The 26,871-nt window shown below is 39.5% G+C and overlaps 2 protein-coding genes across 3 annotated transcripts; both read left to right on the plus strand.

The window, feature by feature from the left end:
- The first annotated feature begins 5,873 nt into the window (after positions 1–5,873).
- Positions 5,874–10,227, plus strand: LOC146516485 (tubulin beta-4B chain-like). Its single transcript, XM_085163691.1, has 5 exons — positions 5,874–6,108; positions 7,097–7,205; positions 7,305–7,415; positions 7,618–7,862; positions 7,946–10,227. Exons 1-5 carry the CDS (start codon positions 6,052–6,054, stop codon positions 8,756–8,758), a joined length of 1,335 nt encoding a protein of 444 aa, XP_085019817.1. The 5' UTR covers positions 5,874–6,051; the 3' UTR covers positions 8,759–10,227.
- On the plus strand, positions 10,112–25,610 carry dennd1c (DENN domain containing 1C). Of its 2 annotated transcripts, XM_085163687.1 has the most exons (23): positions 10,112–10,227; positions 10,651–10,715; positions 11,300–11,343; positions 11,869–11,918; positions 12,012–12,131; positions 12,252–12,321; positions 12,745–12,825; positions 12,921–12,986; positions 15,102–15,155; positions 15,282–15,392; positions 17,059–17,159; positions 17,264–17,309; positions 17,424–17,525; positions 19,213–19,338; positions 19,545–19,646; positions 19,955–20,045; positions 20,134–20,174; positions 20,257–20,307; positions 20,427–20,474; positions 20,562–20,669; positions 21,732–21,814; positions 23,158–23,383; positions 23,456–25,610. In XM_085163687.1, exons 1-23 carry the CDS (start codon positions 10,211–10,213, stop codon positions 24,458–24,460), a joined length of 2,808 nt encoding a protein of 935 aa, XP_085019813.1. In that variant the 5' UTR covers positions 10,112–10,210; the 3' UTR covers positions 24,461–25,610. The 2 variants fall into 2 exon arrangements, with proteins under 2 accessions (XP_085019813.1, XP_085019814.1); XM_085163688.1 differs by lacking the exon at positions 12,921–12,986.
- Positions 25,611–26,871: the final 1,261 nt, after the last annotated feature.

Below are 26,871 nucleotides of genomic sequence, written 5' to 3' on the forward strand. Positions count from 1 at the left end.
CGTGCAAATGGTAACATGATATATAGTAATCATTAATTTTATATTAACATCTGATCCAGTAACAATCTGGACAGGCTCACATATGAAACCCAATGAATGAGCACTATCTCTGCAGTTATAGTATACAACCTTTTTCTAGAAACTGCAAGCAGCTGTTTTCACAAACTCTAATAAACCCAGACAAACAAGGTTAGACCAAAGGTTAGATTAAACCATGTAATCACAGCTAACCAGTGATCCAGGCTGATGTTATTTGTTAGTCTGTTGGCTTTGTTTCAGTGTGTTCCTGGCTTTGGTTGCCTCACTGACGGGTAACTGAAATGTTATTGACCAGTGAGAATCACGTAGCTGAAGGTCATCTGAGGGAAAGACAGACAATGTGAAGCACAAAAGGACCTACAACAACCAAACTAGCCATAATGTTTATATTCTCATGCATTTCCCAATAGTATCTTGAACCCAGTCTTCATGCAGCTTATCACAATTGTTTCTAAGTGCCATTTCTCATTAGATTTCACCACCTCATTCACATTCAGCATTTTCTTTAGAAAACTATGACTGTTGGAAAAACAAAAGGTTGAGGAATGCATTCCTTTTGCAGAGTATCTCATACAGCTTCTATTTCCTTCCAGTCTCTGTTTTCTAACTTCCTGTCTCTATGGGCAACAGCACAAACAAAACAAGCTGCTTCCTAATGATGGACAAATGTTTAGCCCCAAAGCTACCACTGAAGACACTGACGTCATGTAATGTTTCTTAGGAATTCTGCTGCAGGGAGAACATCAAACAATGAATACAATACACTTAGGAGTAATTTTATTAAATGATTCCATACTTTTTGTACAAATGACATTCAAACCAGAAAACTTTTGGAAGAAAAGAGGAAATCCACCAGAACAGGACACATGTAAACCTTCATTTTCGTTCAGTATACCATTTTCACAGTTTCAAATGCCACAACATAACCAAATGGAATTAATGATGGCTCAGTTCCACTAGATATTCCAGTCCATAACAGCACATGCAAACACAAGAACCTGCACTGCTTGGAATGCAGAAACATTAATGCACCTGAACTGTGTCTAGTGTTACAAGTCTGCTATGAAGAAGGCCTAGTATCTCATCACTCTTGGCAACAATACAACGCATGACATCATGCAAATATAAGTCAAGAGTTTTAGGTAGGGCTTTTTCAATTACCCTCTCATCTCATCTGTCCTCCTGCCCATGACTAGGAAACCAATATCTGTGTGTCACATTAATGAATACCTAAGTTCCTATAATGAACCTGACTAGCTCTAACTATGAACAGGTTTTGGCTCAGCCCACCTAAATGGGCATATTAGAAATGTATGATGTATTTGTTTATTAATTAAAAAAAACACAGGTACCATTTCTAAATTTTGACTGGGTTGGCAGCCTACAGATGATGCACAATGTCTTCCACTACATAGTTTAAAATGGATACCGTCCTCTGACTCTTTGAGTTTGACAATTGAGTCAATCTGTTGTTCATTTTATTTTGTTTTTTTAAATTGTAGTTTTCTAACCTGCTGTCTCTGATTTTGAGCTGGCAGGGATTACAGATGAAAAGTAGATTCTAGCATATCTAACAATATTAATAAATTAATATACCTCAAACGTGCACCATGAAAAAATGTCTCAGCCTCTTTCTTCTCATAAGTCATGACACTGCTTTCCTTTAAGTTGCCTTTACAGTTTAACAGTATCTGTATCAGTCTCAGCAATACTGTATTTACTTGGTATTGGATCATTACCAAAATTTGCAGTGTTGCACATCACTGATTATTATGCAAACAGGACTAAATGTATTTTGTATGTATAACTTTTTTAGTTATTTAAGTTTATCAGCTGCATGATTAAAACTTCTCCCCTACATTGTAAAATAAAAAGACGTAAATATATCTGCACATTCTCCTCATATTGTGGCCTAATTGTCATGGACAATTCAGCATTCAGCATTAGGCTAAAACAAAACCAAAGAAAATCCACAGGTGATGGCGCTGTGCCAAACATCATGTTTAAACTAAGGAGAAAAGATTTATCATGTTGTTGATGTTGTTGGCTTCTGTCTGGATCTCTTCATCAACACTTCCGCTTCCATTTCTTATTGGAGAAGCTAAGGAAGGAAAATAATAAAAGCTTTGTAGCCTTAGTGATGAGAACAGGGGTTAATGGTCTCATCATGCCATCTCATGTGAGCTTTGACTGTGGTATGATTGTTAAACATTTGTGTTGACAGAAATGCTCACAACCCATATAATGACTACAACAACTACAGAAAAAATGCACATCTAACATATTCAACCTCAAATAAGCAAACAACACCAGAAAACTGAAGATTTCGGGTTTAAGTCCTGTGTTCCAGAAACCAAGGCTCTAAGGCTGTAGTGGCACATGTCCATCCAAACAAGGCAGATGAAAAAAATATACTATGGTCTGATGACGTTTGCCTTCTGCTCAGGCTACAGATGGTATGACTCAAATTTGGCATCAACAACATGACCTTATGTGTCCTTTTGTCAACAGTCGGGCTGCTTGGTAGTGGTGTAATGGTGTGGAAAATGTTTTCTTGGCAAACCATGAGCCCTTAAGACCATCAGTCATGGACTGAATGCTACAGCCAATGTGAATAATGAAGCCAGCCACGTGTGCAGTATCTCCTTACGGCCATCTTCTTACAGCTACTTCTAGCAATGACAATGTGGCATGCCAAAAGCATCCACAGAAGTTTCAAAATGATAGTGCTTTTATTGAACTTCATTGGCAACATCATTTAAAGTTCTGCCCAGTGTTAGTATGACATTCACAATATAGTGCTTGCTGAGACATTGTGTAAGAAGTTCAAAAGATTTTTATTGGAACTTTACTTCCTTCATCTCTGAGGGATTATTTTCGTGTGCATGAAATAACCATAAATCAACTTTTTTCATTTTTATTTATTCATTTATTTCTTGGAAGTGAAAATATGTTTTGGATTTCCAAATCTGATGCCTGTTCATTGTACATTTTAATAAGATCGAACAGATGTGATGTAGCATGATCCTGGATTATTTGATTCTTCACAGTAGTTGTTGGATTGTGTGATGGACCGAGTTGAAAAAGCAGGAGTCACAGGAATTATTAGAAAATTAGGGTTTTCATTTATTTAACCCCAAAAATTCTATTTACAAAAGTAATAAATGTTGAGCTCATATAAGAGGTCAAAGAAACTAAACTAAACTCAGGCAAAACTGAACTTAACAAACCAAATGACTGCCCAAACAAACATAACTGCCCTATGCAAGAAATGACACACAGGGCTATATAGAATGGCTGATCAGACCACTATGACACACGAGGGGTAACTACACAAAACACAATCGCAAACAACAAAAGATGCAGTACAGTCTGGTTTGTTAATAAACTAAACACTAAAGAAGAAAATCAAAACTAGTGAACCCTAATTTAAAGTATTTAATTAAGTACAAATACTTTGTTTTTAATTAAAGAAAACACATTCTCCCCTTCAGCAGGAAGTGGTGGTACGATCCAACTATCCCTCTTGTATTTAACAGCTTCAAACCCCAGCCACTACCTTTTGTCTGGCAACTCCCAGGGATCATGGCAGGTAAGAAATAAAAAAACAAAAAACAAAGGTTAGTCAAAAAAACCAAACAAAGTAATAAACTGATATGAATACATAAGTAAACTAAATGTGCACACTTACAAATAGAAGAAATGTCCATCCATCCATCTTCTTGGTCGCGGGGGCAGCAGCCTAAGCAGAGAAGCCCAGACCCCCCTCTCCCCAGCCACCTCCTCTAGCTTATCCGGGGGAACACCAAGGCATTCCCAGGCCAGCCGAGAGATATAATTTCTCCAGCGTTTCCTGGGTCTGCCCCGGGACCTCCTCCCGGTGGGACATGCCCGGAACACCTCACCCAGGAGGCACCCAGGAGGCATCCTTGTCAGATGCCTGAACCACTTCAGCTGGCTCTTTTCAAAGAAGTAATGTATCCAAACCAAACAATAAACTTATTGAAACTTAAGTGTGTTATTGTGTTCAAATAAAAAAATAAAAATACATAGGAGTTAACGACTTTAAAGTGTGGCCATGGGTTTGGCTATTACAGATTGGTTGTGACAACTGCATATTCATATGGTCTAACCTACTCTGGAGAAAGTTTATTTACACAAGATTAAAGGAAGAAGTTAAGCATCTAATATAAAAACTGTTTCATTCTTGCACAAAGAATGTATTTTGATTGGTGCATTTCGATAACATAGCTGCAGTACGAACAAAAGAAATGCAATCACAGACTTTTGATATGACACAAACAGGATAGATGTGATGCACTGGTACCCTCTCTGAATATATAGGATAAGATTATATCATATATATGTACTAAGTTTTAATCACATTCTTGATCTTGTCCTGACGTATGGCATAGAAACTGAACATTTAACAATAGTTCCCAAAAAACATCTTTTATCTTACCATTTCTTAATTACATTTAAACTTAACTGATTTTTTCCTATCCAGGGACTGAAGACAGTATTTACTGTAGATGGTGGTGATGGTGGTATTTACTGTACAGTGCTAGGTGCCAACACATCCTTGTGCCGTTAGTGGTCAATTGGCCAACCATGGAGAGGAATGGATTTACAAATAGCTGAAGTGAAACAAAGCATTAAAAACAATGACATGTGAAGCAACTGTCTGTACTTTTATGGTTGCATTTTTGGTGTACTTCACTCAGTGATCACAACAGCATGCAATTATCTCAGGTGACTGAGTTCTATTTTGGTAACCTAATTCTCTTGTGCCTTTGAAGAACCAAACCTCGATTAGCTTAACCAAGACCCAGGATCATCCCATTGAATAAATCAACGTTGAATGGAGGGTGAATGGGGCTATGCATAAGGCCATATCTGAAAATGCTGGCAAACTTGTGTTTTGTGATTGGTGGCCTGTTATCCAACATAGGTTAAGTGCTCAGTTTCTTCATGTCTGACTTAAAACCCTGTGCACAATTATCGAGATTTTTTTTAACCTTTATGTTATAATTCATTCACTTAATTTACTATGACACAATACACCCTGTAAATTAAATCATAATCCAATGTGACTACAGTAATATATTATATTGAAAAGTAGCTGACCCTCAGGACGTGCTGCTAATGCTGACACCCTGACATTTTCAAGTTATTGACAAGTTAACTAGTGACCTATAAGAGCAAAATCAGAGACTATTTAACTAGTTAAAGCCCCTGAAGTTTTTAAAGAGAGCAAAAGGTTGGGGGTCAGAGGGAGAGATTACTGGATTATGGATTGTGAGCCACAAAAGAGCTTATGACTTGATCTTGGCTCAGTGCAGCTGAACTCTTTCTGCAAGTCCCAGCAAGTAGATCTCTGAGCACCGTTATTCTTTATTACTCAGGAAATTGGTACTGAATGCCAACACACACACAATCACACACTGTTGCTCAGTTGTGCTAAACAAGCAGTAAAACATGCAAAACTGTATTTGTCACCCATCTTACCCATTTTCATCTACGTTTTGATCACTCTCAGGCTACATTTAATTCATTATTCCCTTTACATGATGCAAGCTAACCTAGACTTTACCCTTGGTGTCGGCCTGTAACATTTGACTCGATCTTTAGGACTCAATCTCTGTAGTTTATTCTGTGCAGTGTTATCTCTCACAGGCATGCCACCGAAACAACAAACGCTGTATTATCCTCGTTTTTCAACTTCCAGCTAACCAGCCAGCCCGGGCAAGCCAAATTTTCCGGCTGTGCCCGGTTCCCGTTGTCATGGAGATGACGTAATGCTGCAGCACCGGGAGGAACGGCGCAGCCGCGGACGGAGGGAGGGGACGGAGAGCTTAAACCGCAGCCACAGCTCGTCCGCCATTCAGCCAGACTGCCGACTGATCCTGGAGGGCCAGGACTGTTCAATTGCAAACCCGGAGCCCACCGCAAGCTTCCCCCTGTTTCTCCAGCAGCAGCTCTCTGTGAGACACCCCACACCGCAGCGACAAAATGCGTGAGATTGTGCACCTGCAGGCCGGGCAGTGCGGGAACCAGATTGGAGCCAAGGTGAGAAAAACAAACAGATCCTTGTTGGCATGTCGTCTACCTGTTAACTGTAGTCGGTTTTATGTAACGAAACACAAGTTTATCCTTGCTGCTGCTGACGTGTATCCAAGCAAGAGGTCATGCCGCTCACAGGAAATAGTAAATAGGTCAGCATAGCGGGGTGGAAAGTCTTGAATAAGCGTACAAAAGCATCCTTGAGGATGGGCGGTGGCAAGTCGAGACGTCCCCATTATTGTCACTTGATGCACTTTTAAATGAACGACAGCACATAAACGGGGACAACGGGGTGTTATCGGTGTAACACAGCATGCTGGATGAAGCTTATCTGTGTGTAAGAATATATTGATTTAGGCTGACAAATCCTTATTCGGGAATTTAATGAATGAACTGACAGCAATCCTGTCTGTCTGTCTGTGTGTGTGCGGGGGGACGACACACTGAGAGGGGTGTGGCTCAGACAGCGAATTGACAGGAATACCGGCAGGCGTGCAGCCGTGCAATTTTTTTTTCCCCACATATGCAGTCATATTTAATTATAATAATAAGTAGCGCTTTAGGCTGATATTTTATTACCTATCTCTTAAACCTATCCTTTAAAGGTGTCTGTGAACCTAAGATGGCTTGAGAAATGTATTACAGAAGATTCTGAGGTTGGATTGATAAAAATACTAACAAGGATAATGATTTAAATTCTGATTTGTTTTTTTCTAATTTTTCAATTCATTATTCCCAAATACCATCAGAACAGAGCAAAAGCAGCACGCGTCACACCTTAGGAAATATTTACTCTTATATTATTTCCCTTTGATTAAATTTGTTGTCAATCTTCTAAGCAATTAATCACTTGGTTGAGCTTCTATGGTTTAACAAGTACAGCAGGATATAAATAGCGTTGAATTTAGCTGTCAGCATTTGAATGTCTCGACACTGCCACAGCACGCATTTAACTGCTCTCTGGCTTGTCTGTCTCTAATCGACCTGTCTGCAGTTCTGGGAGGTGATCAGTGATGAGCACGGCATCGACCCAACAGGAACCTACCACGGAGACAGTGACCTGCAGCTGGATAGAATCAACGTCTACTACAATGAAGCTTCAGGTTGGAACTTTTGAAAGGCGGCTCTTCACTGTATGTGTCGATCTTTGCTTTCGAATAGTCTGTATTTGACCATTTTTAACACGTGACTTTGTATTGCAGGTGGAAAATATGTGCCTAGGGCCATCTTAGTAGATCTGGAACCAGGCACTATGGACTCTGTCCGCTCTGGGCCTTTTGGACAGATCTTCAGGCCAGACAACTTTGTCTTTGGTATGGGATCAACCACACAGACACACACAAAAACACACATAATTACATGCCTTATTGATTATACAGAAGATAATGATAGCTGAAGTACTGGCTTTGACAAGTAAACCGTTTAAATAAGAAACTTTGACATTTTGATAGCTAAATATACTTCTAGACAAACAAACCCGAGCTCAGCCAATCACAATGAACTTGCTCCTTCCAGGTCAGAGTGGAGCGGGTAATAACTGGGCGAAGGGCCACTACACGGAGGGAGCCGAGCTGGTGGACTCTGTTCTGGATGTGGTGAGGAAGGAGGCTGAAAGCTGCGACTGCCTTCAGGGCTTCCAGCTCACACACTCTCTGGGTGGCGGTACTGGCTCTGGTATGGGAACTCTGCTAATCAGCAAGATCCGTGAGGAGTATCCAGATCGTATCATGAACACCTTCAGCGTGGTGCCCTCTCCTAAGGTAGAGTGATTATGCAAACCATCTTTGTTGGCATCCATTCGTCTCCCTTTGGTTTTCCTGATCTTTGCCTTTTCTGTCTTCAGGTGTCAGACACTGTGGTGGAGCCCTACAACGCCACACTGTCTGTCCACCAGCTGGTTGAAAACACAGACGAGACTTACTGCATTGACAACGAGGCCCTGTATGACATCTGCTTCCGCACCCTCAAGCTCACCACTCCCACTTACGGAGACCTTAACCACCTGGTCTCCGCCACCATGAGTGGGGTGACGACTTGCCTTCGTTTCCCCGGTCAGCTCAACGCTGACCTCCGCAAGCTGGCTGTCAACATGGTTCCCTTCCCTCGTCTGCACTTCTTCATGCCTGGCTTTGCTCCACTCACCAGCAGGGGTAGCCAGCAGTACAGAGCCCTCTCTGTGCCCGAACTCACTCAGCAGATGTTCGATGCCAAGAACATGATGGCCGCCTGCGACCCACGCCACGGCCGCTACCTCACCGTGGCCGCTGTGTTCCGAGGCCGCATGTCCATGAAGGAGGTGGATGAGCAGATGCTGAATGTGCAGAATAAAAACAGCAGCTACTTCGTGGAGTGGATCCCCAACAACGTCAAGACAGCCGTGTGCGACATCCCGCCCCGTGGCCTCAAGATGGCCGCGACCTTTATCGGCAACAGCACTGCTATCCAGGAGCTGTTCAAACGCATCTCTGAGCAGTTCACAGCCATGTTCCGCCGCAAGGCCTTCCTCCACTGGTACACTGGCGAGGGTATGGATGAGATGGAGTTCACTGAAGCGGAGAGCAACATGAACGACTTGGTGTCCGAGTACCAGCAGTACCAGGATGCTACAGCCGAGGAGGGAGAGTTTGAGGAGGAGGGAGAGGAGGAGGTGGCCTAAGGCTGAAGTCACTCATTGTTTCTCATCTGCACTCATGACTCCATCCAACCATCCATCCACTCATTCCGGTCCTACTCTGCTCTCTTTTTCTTTTCTTAGAGCACTGTCCTTTCCCAGTTTTGTTGTTCCTGTATTTTCTTAGTTCTTCCCATTTCTGTCTGCCTCTTATTTTCTCCTCATATCTCTTGACCCCCCCCCCCCCACCTCGTCCCCCTTCCTGCCAGAGTAGGACTCACACTTTAAACATGTAAACACAGTGCTCTTTTAGAGGTAGCTAACACAGATGTGTGCTTGTGAGTTATTTGTCAAATTGTTTTTATTTTGGAGGGTTTGTTTTGCTTAGTGTTTGTTAATTATCATCGGTTAAACAATTGCATACCTGGAACACATTCACTTCATTCAAATATTATGACTTGTGTAATTTGACATTGATTAAAATACATTTGTGGGAAAAATATCCATTTGTGTATTTACTTTTTTCTCTCACATTTGAAGTTGGTAAATGGCCTGTATTTGTATAGCGCTTTACTAGTCCCTAAGGACTCCAAAGCGCTTTACACACCCAGTCATCCACCCATTCATACACACATTCACACAAGTTCACTCGGATACACTATTATTAAAATAATACTTCAGTCTGGAAGAGAAAGAACTTGATTTTAACTTTCAGCCTCGATGTCACAGGAAGTAAATCAAAATGGAGACCTACAACAGATTTAGGCAGTGTGGCTGCAGCAACACAAGGAGGCAGTATGACATTTGTGAGTGTGGTTCTTGTCTGAGCAGGATGTGCATGTGAAATTGTCGCCTCACTACTTCAGTATTTTGTTATGGTGTTCAGTTCTAATTCCTGCTTATGTGAGCAGTATCAAGAAACATATTTAGCTTTCTATGTCAGCTATATGATTTATACTAAAGTGAAACCAGCACCTTTCAGTTCCTCAGTAAAGGCTGCCATTACGTTGGCACTCGGGGAAAGGTTTAATACAGAGTGATTTATCAACAGGTTCCTGGCAACTGTTCTAATGTTAAAGTAGAGACTTGTGTCCATTTTAATAACTTAAATATGCAAATCTCCCAAAGTTTTTTGTAAGTTCTTTAATTTTGCAGCTGCTAATGTGAATATGTGGTTTTTGTTAAAAGTCAAATTTGCATTTAAAATGCATGAAGAACGAAAAACATTAAAAGATAAAGGAATTTTAAGCCAAGTGTCTATAAATGACCTGAATTTCGATAGGTGGTCTTATAGCAGACGTCATTCACACACGAAAACCACACATACTGACATAGATCAGGAAGTGTTCTGTCATTCCAGTGCTGATTGAGCAGGCTGCTGTTACTGTTGCAGTCTCTGTCACTGTTACATCAGAGGTATGGTTGTCAACTAGTACACCTGCTGAAGACCTCTCTCCTCTTGGATGCCACACATGGACACAGTCGCATTTGGACACTATGGGCTCCAGACTGAAGTAAGTAATTATGTCATTTTTGTGTGTCGACTTCCATCACCATCAGTATGCCCGTCAGTCTGTTCTTGCGGTTTCTATTACTTCCTCTCGCAACTGCACAGGAAGTTTCCTGTAGCAGTTCTGTCGCCTTCTATCTGTTGCCATATGCTTCACGGTACATTTGTTCTTGTTCACAGCAAAGAGAAAAGTTCCTCTTTCGTTCACACATATGACTCGTTTGTATTACTTGGCTGTTGATTTGTTCTCAACATTACACCTGGTTTATTTTTGTTTATACTCAGAATCTTCTTCGTTTTGAGAAAATTGATGCTAGACGTGGTGTCAATTCGAAGCACTGTCTCAACATGTATATGACTATATTTGGTGGGTAACGGGTTTTAAGAATAAAATTGTGTCATGGCTCTTAAATCTCTTTCCTGTCAGACAAAACCCTGAGCGAACCTTCTACTGGTTCTTTGAAGCAACTTGCCCTGTAGCCAGAGACAAAGGTGAGGCCTCTGTGGTTTATCATCTGTTGCAGAGCAACTTAGCTACGCAGAGTGATTTGTCAGCACTGGACAAGTTGATTAAAATTGCTCTTCCATTATTTTCCGTAACTGTATAAACCTACCTTTTGTCATTTTCCTACATGACACACAGCACCGATTTGAATTTCAAGCACTTGGCTTCAAAATTAAAAGATGATGTTTTTTATTTATGTATTATAAAATCATTAAAACATCACCCCTAGTCTTTATGAAGGTGTTTCTGCTTGCACTGAGAATTGTTCATGCTTCCTGTCATGTGATCAAAAAACCCACACAGCCTGTGTAGTCAAACATGAACTACATAGAAAGATGGTGTAGTGATCCCTCTGACTGAGCAGAAGACCTTAAATGCTAAATAATGTTTAAAAAGCATTATATTTATACATTTGGAATCATTTGCCACTACTTTTACCTCATTGTTTTCTTTATTTTCATCATAGTTATTTTCTAAACTTTTAAATGGCCGCTACAAAATAACTTCTAAATACGTTTTAAATGTAGAATTAGCATTAGTATTTGTCCGCTCACTTATTTTAATGTTACAGATCCTGGACTGCTGTTTCAGTTTCCAGAAGACTTCAATGATGAGGTAGCTTGTGTTTTCCTGCCTTTGTGAACAAACGTAATAATATTTATGGATATGCTTTAAATAAAAAAAAATAGCCTTTGTTTTGTTTGTGGTTTTTTTTACACAAAGTGAGAACCAGTGTTTTAACTTGTTCAATATGAAGCTTTACTTCTTGTTTCAGTTAAATTCCTGAAACATCAGCTTACTGACATTCTCATCTACAATAGGGGAACACCTTAAAATCATATCATAAGATAACATTGTATGTGCTTGTTAACTCACTGGTCCTCTAAACTTCGATGGCATGCCCCCCTCCCCCACTCAGGCCTGAAAACAAGCAAAAAAAAGGTTCATGCCCCACAATTTTTTAAAAATCTTTACAACAACAAAAGTGCTTCCAAATTGAAATTTAATGAATTAAAGTGCTCCACTTGTGTGGCCAAGCTGTAGTTAGATTACTTTCTGCTATGCACCCTGACAGAGTTCACAGTATGCATCTAGATTATTTGTCCTGTTAGGTTTTCAAAATTGTTTCCCACTTTCTAGGAGTCCTGTCAAACATTGCCCAGGTTCTGCTTCCCGTATGATATACAAAGGTGAGTAGAATAAACTTGTTGGTTTACTTCAGGCTGCATTTCTGTATCATTTGTGTTTTATATGTTGTCTTCTCTCTACATTTGTCTGCTCAGAGCGAGAGATGGGGTGGCTGTGCAGCACTTTACTTTTGTTCTAACTGACCTTGAGGGATGTCAGCGCTTTGGCTTTTGCCGTCTCACCAACAGCACACATACCTGCCTTTGCATTCTAAGGTACATTTCAACATGTGTGAAAAATATTTTAACACCAATTCTATTTGCATTACTTTCGTTTTCAGGATACCATTTTTAAAAAGTGTTGTGGTTGTGTTATTTTTATCAATGTTATTACAGCTATCTTCCATGGTTTGAAGTGTTTTACAAACTACTCAACAACTTGGCTGACTATCTCTCAAAAGGGCAGGTAAGATTCTCATGTGTAATATTTATCTTCTCCCACTTGTCTCTTACCCGCAGTTAAACTGTTAATAAAAGATGGACATAGCATTTGTTGGTTTGTAAGATCGTATATTGAGACTAATAGCTGAGCGTTTTGTCCATTTCCATTTTCCTACGCAAGGTTGGATTTGACTGAGAAACCAAGGACAGTGAATACTCTTATGGTAGTAACTTGTCAACTACAACATAGTTACACATAGCAAATATACTTGCTGTATTGTATTCAACTCTTACAGGATCCTTGAATAATTCTGTATCAAATAAAAGAATGCAGGTTTAAAGCAGTTCTACATTAGCTTCACATTTCCAAGCAAGAGGCTTCGTCCATCTGTGTCCATGTAGCATCTATTTCAGTACGCTTAACATGACCACTTCATCTCTTCAACAGACCAGTGAAATGAAAGTTCTTTTGGCATCACTCTACAATCAGCCCCTTCCACTGGCTGCTGGATCCGTCACCCTGCAGATGGTAAGTCTCTAATTAGCCAACAAGAACTCCGAGTCACACAAAACTATACTGTTGTTTTCTGTCAGTGGTTAGTGTGTTGTTGTTTTTTTTCTGAGGGAGAGCAGGTTTTGGTCAGCACAGAAGTGTCCCATCCTGTTGGACACTCAGAGAGACAAAAGGGGGTGAGTCCCACAGGAGTTCATGTGGTCTGGAATCACAGCTTTGTAGATACAGACTAACTCCTGCTGGAAAACTACAGTTGTCTGTGCTTGGTGGCTACAGCTGCAGACTAAAACCTTGTGTTTAAACCAAAGCATGCACAACATGCACTAATATCTGGCATTCCTTATAGCCTTTGGAACAATTTGTTTATGAATCCAAAAGCCATAAACATGCCATTATGTTACTGACCCCAACAACTGTTTTGTCTTATAAGAAATGCCTCTGTGTGGCCGAAAGCTGTAACAGGTTTTATTTTATGAACGTTTGTGCTTTTTTGAGTTTCATTCCAAAATAAATCGGTTACCTGAAAAACACATTTACTCACCTTGTGCAATTCTTTTGCATTTGCAATGGAGAATATATTTAGAAAGTTTCAGTCCTGGTTGATGAGGAAACTCTTATGATTACAGTCAAAGGGGCTTGCAAAGAAAAGCGTCTGGACTTCTTTAAGTTACTTGAAGACGTTTCACCTCTCATCCGAGAAGCTTCTTCAGTTCTAAGGTCAAATGGTGGAGAGTCCCAGATATAAACCTAGTGGGAGTATCCCCCCACAGAGGGACAAAGGGACCCCCTGATGATCCTCTAATCGCCTGAGCCAAGGTGTGAAACTGGGTGTGGGTCCCAATCAGCCAGAGTTTCGGGTGAGCTCATTGTGAAACCTGACCCCACCTTAACATGCGAATTCCTGAGGTCAGATGGCCCAGGATGTGATCCTCACATCCTGGGCCATCTGACCTCAGGAGGTGAAACGTCTTCAAGTAACTTAAAGAAGTCCAGACGCTTTTCTTTGCAAGCTCCTTTGACTACGATGACCTGGATGACTGAGAACCTTCACAGACATCTTATGATTACAATGGAAAAAGCAGGTGTTACATTAGTAACATTTTATGTAGTTCTAAATGTTAGTTGAGTTAAGTCAGTTTAAATACATTGCTTTTGCATAAAAATGCTAATCTTAAAGAGCAACAAAATTGAGTTTAAATCTCATGAAGGATTTCAAGAGTTGAGATTTGAGTTGAGTCAGAGACTGTATATAAAGGATGGACAAAAACACTGTGCTGTCGCAAACCAACAAACCATTGGTTTGTTGACTTCTGTTGTGAAACTTCAGGCTAATCATTTTTCATCAGTGTCCTAGTTTTTCAACAACACCCTATGAGAATCTCCACGCTTGTAAAATAGTGTCTTGTCAAATACTAGCCAAATGCCAAACCATATGCTGATTATTTTTATTATTACATTGGATTCCTAGGTGACTTTAGGGTTTATATTTGATTATGATGCTTTGTATCAGCCTCAGATATGTATTTGCATTTATATGCTTAGTCAGTGCTGTATGTGCCTGCTTTATGGGTGGTTGGGTCGGGGGAGGAGAGTTTTAAGGCTTGCTGTGTATACTTGATTATTGTTTGTATCGTGCATCTCAGACATATACTTGTATCTTATAGCTTCTTAAATATTGTTTACTTGCCTAGGGACTGCAAGTGGAACATAGGTAGTAACTAAATATGGTAATGGCATGTGAGGTCAGTAAGTTTGTGCAAAGTTCCTGACAAATACAAAATGCAACTAAACCTAAAACTATTAAAGATGATGTGAAACTGGTGATTGTGGCCACAAACCTATTAGAAACATGTTCTCTGAGGTCATCCATTGAGTAAGTAACAGAATGACTTTCAAAAAGAATCCTACATAAATGATTTCATTTTGCAGCCAGATGTGCCATTGTCCGCTGCCCCCACCCTCCCCCCACTGGCTTCATTTTTAAGACCATGAAGCTACATCCATCTTTTATATACAGTCAGCGATAATTTTTTAGCTCACATAACTGTGTGTGCATGTGTAATTGATTGCTGTAGAGGGAATTTTGGAATGAAATACTAAATCATATGTCTATAACCTTTGATGTGTGCATATATGATGTGGAAGACACTAATCAGCATACTAAACCTTGTTGCTAAATGCAAAAACACTTCCCAAAAATTTCAGAGACATTGTTTCATTAATATTATCTCAAGGATTACTGATAGTGTTGATAAAGTATGAGCAATGTTTTATTTCATGTGTTTTGGCAGGTTCCATACTTCATCGCTCCAGACCCCAGAAGTCTCCCTTCCATACCTGAAAACGTAAGCATGGTTAGGTTAAAATTTAAGGCTAAATTTTAAATTTCAACAAGCAGTGATGGATTATGTGAACACGCTTTTCCCCACTTCAAGCTAATATTTCTATCTGTTTCTTGTTTTATACACCAGAGGAACTTGACCGAGTTGATTGTGGCAGTAGATGTGGGGAACCTGCTTCAGCTGTATGCCAGTATGCTGTTTGAGAGACGCATCCTCATCTTTGCCAGCAAACTCAGCACTGTAAATTACACAAATCTCTTTTATCCATTGCTTTACTTTAAATGTATTTACATCAACTTTGTGGTATAAAAGAGAACTCCCATCCCCCTAACCCATCCATCACATTTGGTACAAGACTAACATGAATTAATTTTCACACATCAACTATAATGAAAAGTAACTAGGCCTTATCAGGTCTTAAAATGATATAATTACCAGCTCAGACAAACAAAAACACATGCCATATCCTCCAGAGAACCGAGGAAACAAAAGTATCTTTCAGTTTAACTGTTTTTGTCCACTACAGAGGACATGATGAGTAGGTCGGATCTCAAGAGGATATTAAATGCCAAAATGCAGAAGCAGCGTGTGTGAAAAACGAACTATACTCAGTGATTCAAGAGATCGTTTAACCACTTTTGTCAGCAATAACTTGAAGGAATTATTTTCTGTATGACTTTGTCAGTCTCACACATGATTGTGGAGGAGTTTTGGCCCACACTTCTATACAACATTGCTTCAGTTAATTAAAATTTGTGCTGGAGTTTGATTGGGCCATGACAACACCTTCACTCTTTTCTTTTTTATCCATTCTACTGCACATGTACTGTTGTTCTGTCCCATAACCCAGTTTTGTCCCCTCAGTGACTGCAAAGTTCCCATGCCCTGCAGCTGCAAAAAAGCTCTAATCATCAATTTTATCTCTGTGCTTGATAGTTAGTATAATGTGTTGGGTTGTGTTTGGGTTGGTATGCAGTGTTGTGGCCAAACATCTCCAGTTATGTCTACTCTGTCCAAAGGACATTGTTTAAGAAGTCTTGTGGTTTGTTTAGGTGCAGTTTTGCACTCATGCCGTCATGTTCTTTTTACAGAGGCGAGGCATTCTCCTGGCAACCCTTCCAAACAAGCCATACTTCAAATTGTTCTGCCATGAACTTAACATAACATGTTACCTGAGGCGTGTAAAGTCTGAGACCAGTTGTTGGGATTGTAGCATCGTCTTATCATGGAGTAAATTTGCTTTAACTCACAGGAAGACTGGTAGTCGTCTTAAGTGTTTTCCACTTGTGAATAATATTTTTCATTTCTCGTGTCTCATTGTTGAGTAATGGATGTCAAATTGTTTGGAAATGGCCACATAAGTCTCCCCAAGCTCATGGGCAGTAATAGCTGCCTCACTATGATCATTGCTAATGTCTTATGTTTTTTGGCATTGTATTAAAACACACCTAAATACTCCACTCCAACAAACTGCCCAAACTTCTGATTTTGTTGATGATGAAGCAACATCTGCAGGCTACTTAACCCTTAATTTAACAACATATGTAGTTTTTCACACAATGCTTCTACATTTAAGCTTAGTTTGTCTTAAATAAATAATGGCAGGTCATGTTGCTTGTTGATGTTCATCAGGTTATGTTTAATGTTCTGATATGTTAAAGCTTAGGATGGAGAGGGGTTGTGCTTTCCCTTTATGATTGTACAACTATGTTTGGTCAGCTGCCATTAAAGACAGTAGCAATGCTAGTTTCTGCTGAATCCATGTAACTGGAAGTCAGACGTAGAGCAGCTAGAACATGTTTGAATCTAAAGTTTTGTAGTCATACCTTGACCACTATTTTTGGCATGTGTCAAACCACACAGGAAGATTTGTGTGCTAAAGCTTTTCTCCATTTTGTGCGTTTAGCTGACATCCTGTGTGCATGCACTCAGTGCTGTGCTATACCCCATGTACTGGCAACACATCTTCATACCTGTCCTGCCACCGCACTTACTGGACTACTGCTGGTGAGATTTGTCTGTTTACGTATTTAACTGCCTACCTATCTATCTACATATCTGCCTTCCTGCCTACAGCTGTTTAATTGATATTTGTTTTTTTATGGTCACAGTGCACCCATGCCTTACCTAATAGGGGTCCACAGCAGTCTATCTGAGGTAAACTGCTGACCTTATACTTCTATATAAAGCCACTGTTAAACTCAAATCCTCCAAATCTGTCAGATTTGTCCCGAGATATTGAAGCCTAATCTGTTACTGTCTGTCTGACAGAGGGTGAGGAGTCGTGGGTTGGAGGAAGTTGTTATTCTGAATGTGGATACTAACACCCTGGAAACCCCTTTTGATGACCATAAAAGGATACCTTCAGATGTGGTAATAAATAGTCTTAGTTTGTGTGATGATGCATAAGCTGCTTCTTTTGTTTCCACACTTTTTTATTTTAAGAAGGAAAGTGTGATTTCACTAACTATTTTCGCCCATTCACTGCAGCCCTACACGAGAATAGCTGAGATAACTGTCTGGTAAACTTGATTTGCCTGCTACAAAGTCTGACAATCAGGCAGCATCCTGGCTGAAATCAAACGCTGGACTATTTCAGGGGTGTCAAACTCATTTTACATGGCGGACCACATACAGCCTACTTTGATCTTAAGCGAGCTAGATCAATGAAACTCCCCTTTCTCCATCCATCCATCCATCCATCCATCCATTCGCTTCCACTTCTCCTTTTCAGGGTCGGGGGGAGTGCTGGAGCCTATCCCAGCTGTCACCCTAGACAGGTCGCCAGTCTGTCGCAGGGCCAACACACAGAGACAGACAACCATTCGCACTCACATTCACTCGCACATTCACACCTAGTGGCAATTTGGATTTTCCAATTAACCTATCCCCACAAGCTGCATGTCTTTGAACGGTGGGAGGAAGCCGGAGTACCTGGAGGGAACCCACGCAAACTCCCCTTTCTGTCAGTGTCAATTACATATTTAACTTTGTTTTTCCACGATGAAGAAAAAAAAGGAAATCTGTCAGCACGACTCTTCAGACTTAAAGTGAAAGAAATAAAATCACATTAAAAGTTCTGGTAGCTTATTGCCCAGACTTTTTTGTTTTAAGCTGTAACCTTAAAAACTGACATTTCTATACTAAAATCTGAAAAAGTGAAAAACAGAAACTTTTGTTTTTCACAAAGTTACAGAGGTTTCATTAGAGACATAGCTAAGCATTTTACAATTTTAGCATAATTTTGTAAGTTGAAATTTCTTCAGTACTGAAATTAGGCTTTCATGTCAGCGGTTATTTTTGGGGGGGGACTCAGTGGCCGACAACACTGTTCACAGTGGTGAACTGTCTGTAATAAGCAAGCGAATAAAGCAGGAAATATCACTGTCAATTTTTTTATGGCAAACTGGTATCGAAGCAAAGTGAGAGATAGATATAATTGCACATGTTTGAAATCCCATCCAACTATTTTAAACATGTCTGAAGTTATGTACTAAAGTAAGGAAGGGCAAGTTTGGACAATTCCCCAGCATATTCTCTTGATTTCACCTCCCTTTTAGTGGTAAAAATGACAATAGAATATAATGATGCTACTTAAGGGACAGGTGTTATGATGAAAACTAGGCTCAAAACCTAAAAAAAAGGAAACAAGAGTCCTCTTAACACATTTGAAATAGTGTTTACATGTGAAGAACATGAGACAAATAAGACCACTAATAAACATAGTTTACTAGTTATGGTTTAAATACATTTAATTCACAGTATACATTACAGTTGGACGAATCAGGGATTTTTAGACTTTTAGTTTTATCTCTGAGCAGGGACATACTGGGCCCGTAAACTGTGCTAAAAGAACTAAATTTACACCATGCAAGATTGTCGAGTTGCTCAAATAGTTTTTAAGACCTTGTAAAAGTCAGCCTCATTAGTATGAACTAGTCTCAGTGCAAGTTTCCTGACACAGAAGTACACATTCAACAGTTAAAAAGGCACAAATTCTGAGCGCTTATATATTAATAAACATATTACAGATATAAATACAGATGCTGTATGTGTCCAGATGTCCGGATTGAAGATGTGTTTGAAGCGCCAAGCGGTGTCACCTGGATGTGGTGTTTCTCAGGCCTTCCTGAAGGCTCAGGCTCTGCTCTTTGGAGGCTACAGGGATGCACTGCAGCCTAATGAGGTCTGTCATACATGAAATACATATCGGTATTTATATATGTATTTAGAAAATCAATTTAGGCACTTTTATTTCCACATTTACCAACATGTTTAATTTAAATTCTCTAAGTATTCTGCAGCTCTGCACATCTGTTATATCAGTATTTATTTTTAGGAGTAATTCTTCTTTTGTTGTTCATGGCCGTCTCTATGTGTTGCTTATTGCAGGAAGGAGAAATATGTTTCTGCGAAAACCTGTTTTCAGATCACAAATCTCCGAGTATGAAGCAGTTTCTTCAGAGTGCTGTTCATTTGCAGTGCTTCAAACAGGTAAACACTGCCCTCTGCTGTACACTTAATGCAATTGCAATAGTAGCTGAGCAGTGGTTGGACAGAGATTTAGAAAATGTTCGAGGTGATTGTATAACAGCCATTGATAGAGATGTGTAATTTGATAGATTGTGTTATGCTAAACAGATTACTATTTTTTAAAATAATAATAATCATTATTTTTTTACATAATTAACAAAAAAGATTTTGAATTTGGCTTGAAGTCATGTGCACAGGCCAAGCATCTTCATGTCACTATAAATGAGTGAGCTGTTTTGTTGATGCTGTATATTTGTTTGTTTTTTCAGTTCATCGATGCTCGGTTGGATATTCTGAATAATAAAAATGAACCAGATGATCTCTTTGAGGAGGAGATTATAAAGTGTGAATCCACAGCAGGTGTGTATCTGTATCTTTACCTGTGTGGTTGTGCATGTGTATGTCCATTTTTTTCATTGCTTGCTTATGAAATTATTTCTTTTTGTAGGAAGAGGTAAATCCTATCAACAGTTAGTTGGTAATTTAAAGGTAAGTTCACTTAATCTTCAAAGAAACACTAATGCATTTGGCATCATCTTGGCAAAAATTCTTGCATTTGTACTTTTGACAGAAAGGAGGAGGTGCTCTCATCCTCAACATGAAGTCCAAAGCAAACATGAGAGTGAGTACAGTGTAGAGGTGTTTTTTTTTTTTAATTATTATTATTATGAACTAATACTATGATTATGTTGCGCTGCTGTAGGTCTGTTACTAATCTGTTTATCTGCTTATCTCTTCTAGGCCAAAGTTCTTGCCAAGTCAGGTCTGAAAAACCTGCTGATACATAAGGTGAGCGCATGTTCATGTGGACAAATGCTTTGATGGATAAAAATTATACTGTGTTTTTAATAAACTTTTGTTTTGTGTTTGATGCAGGTTAATGATGAAGAGCACTCCCTTCAGAGAGGTGGATCGGTATCACACCGCCGTGCCCAATCTGACTGCCTGCAGAACCGCCTACCAATCACACAGCACTTCGGGAGGGTGAGATACCACAATTTAATCTCATGCACCAAACCCACATCTAAAAAAAAAAAGTCACTCTTTTAAAATCTAGATATCTACACTCACTGGCTTTATTAGGTACACCTCATTGCATTTAGGCATGTAAAAGTGATCAAGATGACCAGCTGAAGTTTAAACCCAGGATGAGAATAGAAGAGGAAGATGGTTTAAGTGGCTTTATACATGGCGTAGATTGGTGTCAGATGGGCACCACAGTGTTTCAGAAACCACACAGCTTTCTGTCCAGTTTTAATGGTCTGACAAAGAGAAAATATTTAAAGAGTCACAATGCTCCACGTAAAAATCGCTTGTTGTTGTCAGAGAAGAATCGCCACATTGCTTCAAGCTGAGAGGAGGGTAGCCATTATTCAAATAACCTTTTATTACACCCAAGATATGCAGAAAAGCATGTCTGAAATAACAATACATTAAAGCAGATAAAAAATCTTACAGCAGAACATGATCACACGGTATTATTCCTGTCAGCTAAGAACAGGAAACTGAGGCTACAATTTACACAGACTCACCAAAACTGGGAAAGAGATGATTGGAAAGGCCTTGACAAATCTGATGAGTCTTCATTTCTACTGCAACATTTGGATGGTAAGGTCAGAATTGGGCATAAACACCATGAAGCATGGATCCATCCTGCCTTTTTTCAACAGTTCAGGCTAAAATTGCCTGCACAGTCACCAGATCTCAATCCAATAGAGGATCTCAGGGATGTAGTGAGATGGATTTCCAGCACTTGTGTGCAGCCAACAGATCTGCAGTAACTGCATGATATTATCATGTCAATACAGACCAAATTCTCTGAGGAATGTTTATAGCACCTTGTTGAAGTTATGAAAGCAAAAAGGAGTCTAACCCAGTACTAGCATGGTGAACCTAATAAAGTGGCCAGTCAAGGTATAATATAAATATAACCCTGTGACCTCATTTGCTTCTGTATTGTTTTATATTATTCTTATAACATTTGAATGGTTTTCTTGTGGAAAAATTGTATTACCAAACCTTTGCTTTGTTGTTGCATCATGTCAGTCACGTCCCCGTCGACCTGCTCAGAAATCTAAGACTTCTAGAGACAAGGACATCATGAAAGACAGTGAAGATACATGGGATGGGTAAGCTGTGATGAAATATATTCACTCATCTACAGAGTGTTTTAGAATACACTGAGGCTGTTACAGCTTAAGTCAGCATTGTATTAACTGCCTAGCTGTATTAAATGTAGCTGTACTTGTTCAGTTCAATTTATGTAGTGCAAATTAAACAACAACAGTTGTCTCTTCACATAGCACATCATTATATACCAGCTAGTCCGACTTCAGTAACTGTACAAACATCACTGCTGATTAGTTTTCTGTCTTCATTTATGTTGGAAGTGATAGCAGAGCTGTACGTTTGAATTTCTCCAGAAATCTCTCAGTCAGAACATGTCATATCATGTTTAGGTCAAAGCTAGCGAGCTAACGTCCTGCTAACTTCTAACTCTGTTAAATGTAATAAATTCTGTTTTCATGGATGCCTGGATGTTAAACTTAATTGTTACACCTGGTAAAGCAGCAGCTGATCATTTTATTAAAGATGAAAGAATATAGACAGTTTTTAACTCTCAGTGATGCCGCAGTGTTCGTTTGACTTTGGGACCTGAAGCTAACAGAGTTTAGGGCCCAGATTACTCCGCGAGGCTCCTGACTACGGCAGCCGTCAAACTCCAACAATCCATCAAGCGGTGCACCTTCATAGCTTACCAAAGTCATACTAAAACATTTTTGACAGATTTCTGCGCGCCGTGTACTACATAAAATCAGTTCACAGTCAGTAAGCACAACCAGAATTCTGACATAAGGCACACTGTCGATTTTTGAGAAAATTAAAGGATTTTAAGTGAACCTTATAGTGTGTAAAATACGTTATACAGAAGAAAAGAATATATCGCGACATATCGTTACCACACATGCTTCAAATTATACCATGATATGGATTTTAGGCCATATCGCCCAGCCCTAAATGGAAATATTAAGTCCTTAAAGCTGTACTCTGCAAGTAAAAACAAGTGTATAAATAACTAAATATTATTACATTAACATTCAGACTTTTACAATCCACACATGTGTTTTGATGTGAATTGTATGTTTTAATTACATTTTAGATGTTTGTAAAACTCTAAGTTTAACTTTGAATTTTACAGGTTAGGAAGGGTTTAGAAAGACGTGGTTTATGGACAATCCATCAATTCACATAGTCAAAACCAAGCCTTCATATCTAAACTCTCTGAAGACCTAAATAATAAACCAATGGAGAGCCAAAGAGTTTATCAAACAGCATGTGGAAAGAAAACTGCGTAGAACTCCAAGAATATGTTAGAAGAGCATCGGGCACTAATTATCATTTGGATAATACACTGTATCTCTACAGTGGAGAATTTTTGTTCATACTGTTTTGTTTGTTGCTATCATTTCAGAGCTATGTCTGGGTCCAGGACTGAGCCTGACTCTGAGCTCCAGAAGGATGATGAAGAAGAAGATGAGGAGGAGGAAGATGCACTGCTGTGTGATGAAGAAGAGATGGATCTTCTTGGGGAGATCTTTGATACCCTGAGCTCTCGTAGCTCCCATGACCGTGGCCTGCTGTACGGCACCCGCAGCCTGGATCTGTTTGGGCCAGACAGCCATGACTTTATCACACGGGTAAGAAAAAGGGTACAAGTGTCCCTAACACACACAAGTGAATGCAATTTCTGATCTGTCTGTGTTTTCCAGCGTGTTCCAACCAATCCAAGCCAAGAGAGCTTGTCTCTGTCCATCAGTGGCAGTGGCAGCTTGCACAGCTGGAATCTGGAAACAACAGAGGAGTTATCAGACCTGACAGCGGACACTGACTGGCCATGCATGGACACTAGTGTACCAGAGGAGGAAGGGTTGGAGAATATGAATATGCAGTCAGAAAACAAAACAGAGGAGCCAAAAAATGGACAGAGGCAGGACGGAGAAAAACAGGAAGAAGTGACAGGAGCAATAAATGGGAATCAAGCAGAGGAAACTGATGATCAAAATAAGTTTAAGGAAGTAAAGTTAGAGGAAAATATAGAGAAACAAGATCCGGGAGAGGGTGTAAGTTTATGGGAGGACCCGGTTAATGAAATATGTGCCAAGAGCGATGAAGGCTTAAAAGAAAACAAAGAGGATGAGCAAAATCAAACAGAGGAGGTAATTGCAGAACCTGAGATGGAAAGAGAAACACATGAAAGTCCAAAAGCAAGAGAAGAAGAAAAAGAGAGCCAACTGGAGAAAAATGAAGAGGTAAGAGGATCTTTAAGCAAACTTATAAACCCAAGTCCTAAACATCCCAACTCCGTTGAAGAAGAGCAAAATCAAGGGAAGGAGGCCGTTCCAGATACTACAGTCTCTCCTGGGCCTCAGATCCCTGCTGTTGACCCTAACCCTACATCAGTTCAAGAAAAAAAGATTGAAGTAGCTGCAGGAAAACTGGAGCAAGAGGTAAAGCAGACCCCCTCTCCTCCTAAAGTGCTATCTGCTGCAGCACGCTTTCAGTCTCAAGGATCCACCCAAAGCTTCCAGGTGAAGTCCAGGGTTAAGGCCTTCACTGAACCTGGGAAACCTTGCACTGTGTTCAGAAACAGGGAGAATGCACAAATGCCATGTGACTCAAATACATCAGAAACAAACAACCGCACGGAGGAAGCTGAAGAGGAAGAACGACCTCCAGTCAAAGTGTCAGAACTGAAGAAGAGATTTGAAGCTTAAACAATGCTGGTTACATTCTAGTTTTTGCTACTTAAAATCCAATTAAATTGATACATTTGGTTTCTCTCTGCATTTCCCCTGCCTCTCCGTTACCCTTAATCCCAAGCCCATTTGGTTTTACTGAAAATATAAATTATGAAATAAAAGTCAACAATGTAGTGTTATTTAAAAGCTGACCTCTGTAAATTGTAGCAAATGTTACTCAAATGAGGGTGAATGTTGCACTTGGGGATAAGTTTCAGATGAACATTTTGTGCATTAGTATTTATGAATATAACAAGCTGCACTGTATACAAACACAAAGTAATGAAAAAATAAGAACAATGTTTCCATTTTAAGTAGTTCTGGACTTTTTAAAGGCTGTCTCTCTACAATAACAAAAACAATACTGCCACACTCTTACAAACTGGCTGTTTTCTTAGTATGTAAACACATTTTATTGCTTGTATATTTTATACTTGGTGAAATGGTTAATTACTTAGAATTAAGACAGCATGGCTGAAATAAATAAGAGGAAAGAAAGAAAAGTAAGTAAGAAAAATGCATGAAAAACGTTTTTCCTGTTGCCTGCTGGGAGACCAATTTGTTACTGAAAGAAAAACATTTTTCTTAAAATGTATTTGTGTGGAAAAGGCATGCTATCCATCAGATTCCTTAATAAAAACTGACGCATTCTGGGTCTTTACATTTTGCGACCATTTCGCTTACGATCTGAATAACCTGAACTTGAATAAAATAAATACTTTGAAAACTGCTTCTCAGCTTCAATGCTCCAAGACGATGGGCAACAAGCAGGAATACTTTGTGTGCACATTGCAGTTTATTTACATAACACCTTGTGAAACATGCATTTTGATTTGTTTCAGATTAAGTTGAGCTTTTCCTAAGTTATATGAAAGTGCATCACAGTCAATCTTTTAAATCAATATTCCTTATAAATGCAAAAAACGTGTAAAAATATACATTTTATATATAAATACACAGAACAAGCCGCACAGAAAAAATACTAACCTGCGTACAAATACAAAGTGTTATTTAACTCATGTTCCTTGCTCATGTGGCGGAATAAAAGGGAGTGACTTGTTTACATTGCAATGCACAAACCTCTCTCTTCTCTTCGTGCAGTAAAACAGATGATAGAATAAATTTAGAGGTCTGATCAGTCTTTTGTTGTCACTGGCTATTAGAAGCTGCAGCACAAATAGTGTTTAGTTTACTTACAAACTGCTGCTGCAAAACATGATGATCTCTAAGCACAGGATCACAGGAAGCCATCAGTTATAAGTTCATAGCCTTACAAAGTGACAAAGTATGTGAGGACTCATATCAGACGTTCTTCTTTGGGCAATGGTAGGGGCAAGCCAGGTTTTTCACAACCCGCTGACCTTGACTGTTTCTTCTCCACTGCACTGGGCTTGTATGTTCCCTCCATGCTTCTTTTTTTCCTAATGACGCAAAGTAGCAACAGCGTAGTCAAGCTGAGCAGGGACAGCACGGTGGAGACAAACACTGACACCATGGGTGAGATCGACACCTCCGTGGCCATGCTGAGGAGAGAAATCACAAACTTTTAAAGTCATCAATACGTAATTTATAACATCAACATGAAAGAAGTTGTTACAACCTCTAAGGGTCAGTTGTTCCAACAAGTGTTTCACATTTGCACACTAGAGGGCAGTTACCTCAGTTACTGAATTCAGTCATCCTAGTGGGGATGCACAACAGTTTTATTTTGTTTGTTTCTTTAACCAGAAACAAACAAAAGTGAAAATGTTAATTTAGACTGTATGATTAATGATCAGCTGAGAGGAAAACCGCATATTGGGTCGGTTGAAAAATAAGTTGAGAGTGTTTAAAATGAGCTCACCTCCCGGTAGAGTAGAAAGGATCATTCAGGTCTGCAGGATCTGTTCTTACATTTGCACCATGTAACTGTGGAGCATTAAAAAATTATATATATATATATATCATTCAGCCGTTAAAGACACCTCCTTAATACTGTGTCTTTTGGGTCATGTGTCCTGTGCACCAGGACATTGGAGAGTACTTGATCTGTGCCAATGCTTTGGTGGATGCTATAAGTAAACATAAAATTTACATAAGTACCAAGACCCAAGGCCTTCCCAGCTGTGCCCCACACTGCAAAGACATTGTTATCTACTTTACACATCAGGACTTTTACTGTTGTGGCAGATCAGATACATTTAAAACATATATGTAAAATAGAAGAGACTGTCATGTTTAACACTTTGTATTTACCAGTTTGTGATCACAAGTCATTATTTGTCTGAAAAACAAATTGTAAGAAGGGTTTAACACTGGAAGTCCCAGGCTTTTCTAAGCCCACGTCAGCCAAGTGGAAGCTAAATTGGCTAGTCTTTTAGCATCAATTCATATGTAAATTAGGTTGT

Source organism: Neolamprologus multifasciatus, chromosome 6 (genome assembly GCF_963576455.1).
Source record: "Neolamprologus multifasciatus chromosome 6, fNeoMul1.2, whole genome shotgun sequence".
Classification (NCBI taxonomy): Eukaryota; Metazoa; Chordata; class Actinopteri; order Cichliformes; family Cichlidae; genus Neolamprologus; species Neolamprologus multifasciatus.

Coding starts and splice junctions, on each gene's coding strand:
- LOC146516485 (XM_085163691.1), top strand. CDS start 6,052: ATGCGTGAGATTGTGCACCTGCAGGCCGGGCAGTGCGGGAACCAGATT. Junction 6,109..7,096: donor GGAACCAGATTGGAGCCAAG/GTGAGAAAAACA, acceptor ACCTGTCTGCAG/TTCTGGGAGGTGATCAGTGA. Junction 7,863..7,945: donor GCGTGGTGCCCTCTCCTAAG/GTAGAGTGATTA, acceptor TTCTGTCTTCAG/GTGTCAGACACTGTGGTGGA.
- dennd1c (XM_085163687.1), top strand. Junction 17,160..17,263: donor CACTTACTGGACTACTGCTG/GTGAGATTTGTC, acceptor TTATGGTCACAG/TGCACCCATGCCTTACCTAA. Junction 20,475..20,561: donor AAAACCTGCTGATACATAAG/GTGAGCGCATGT, acceptor TGTTTGATGCAG/GTTAATGATGAAGAGCACTC.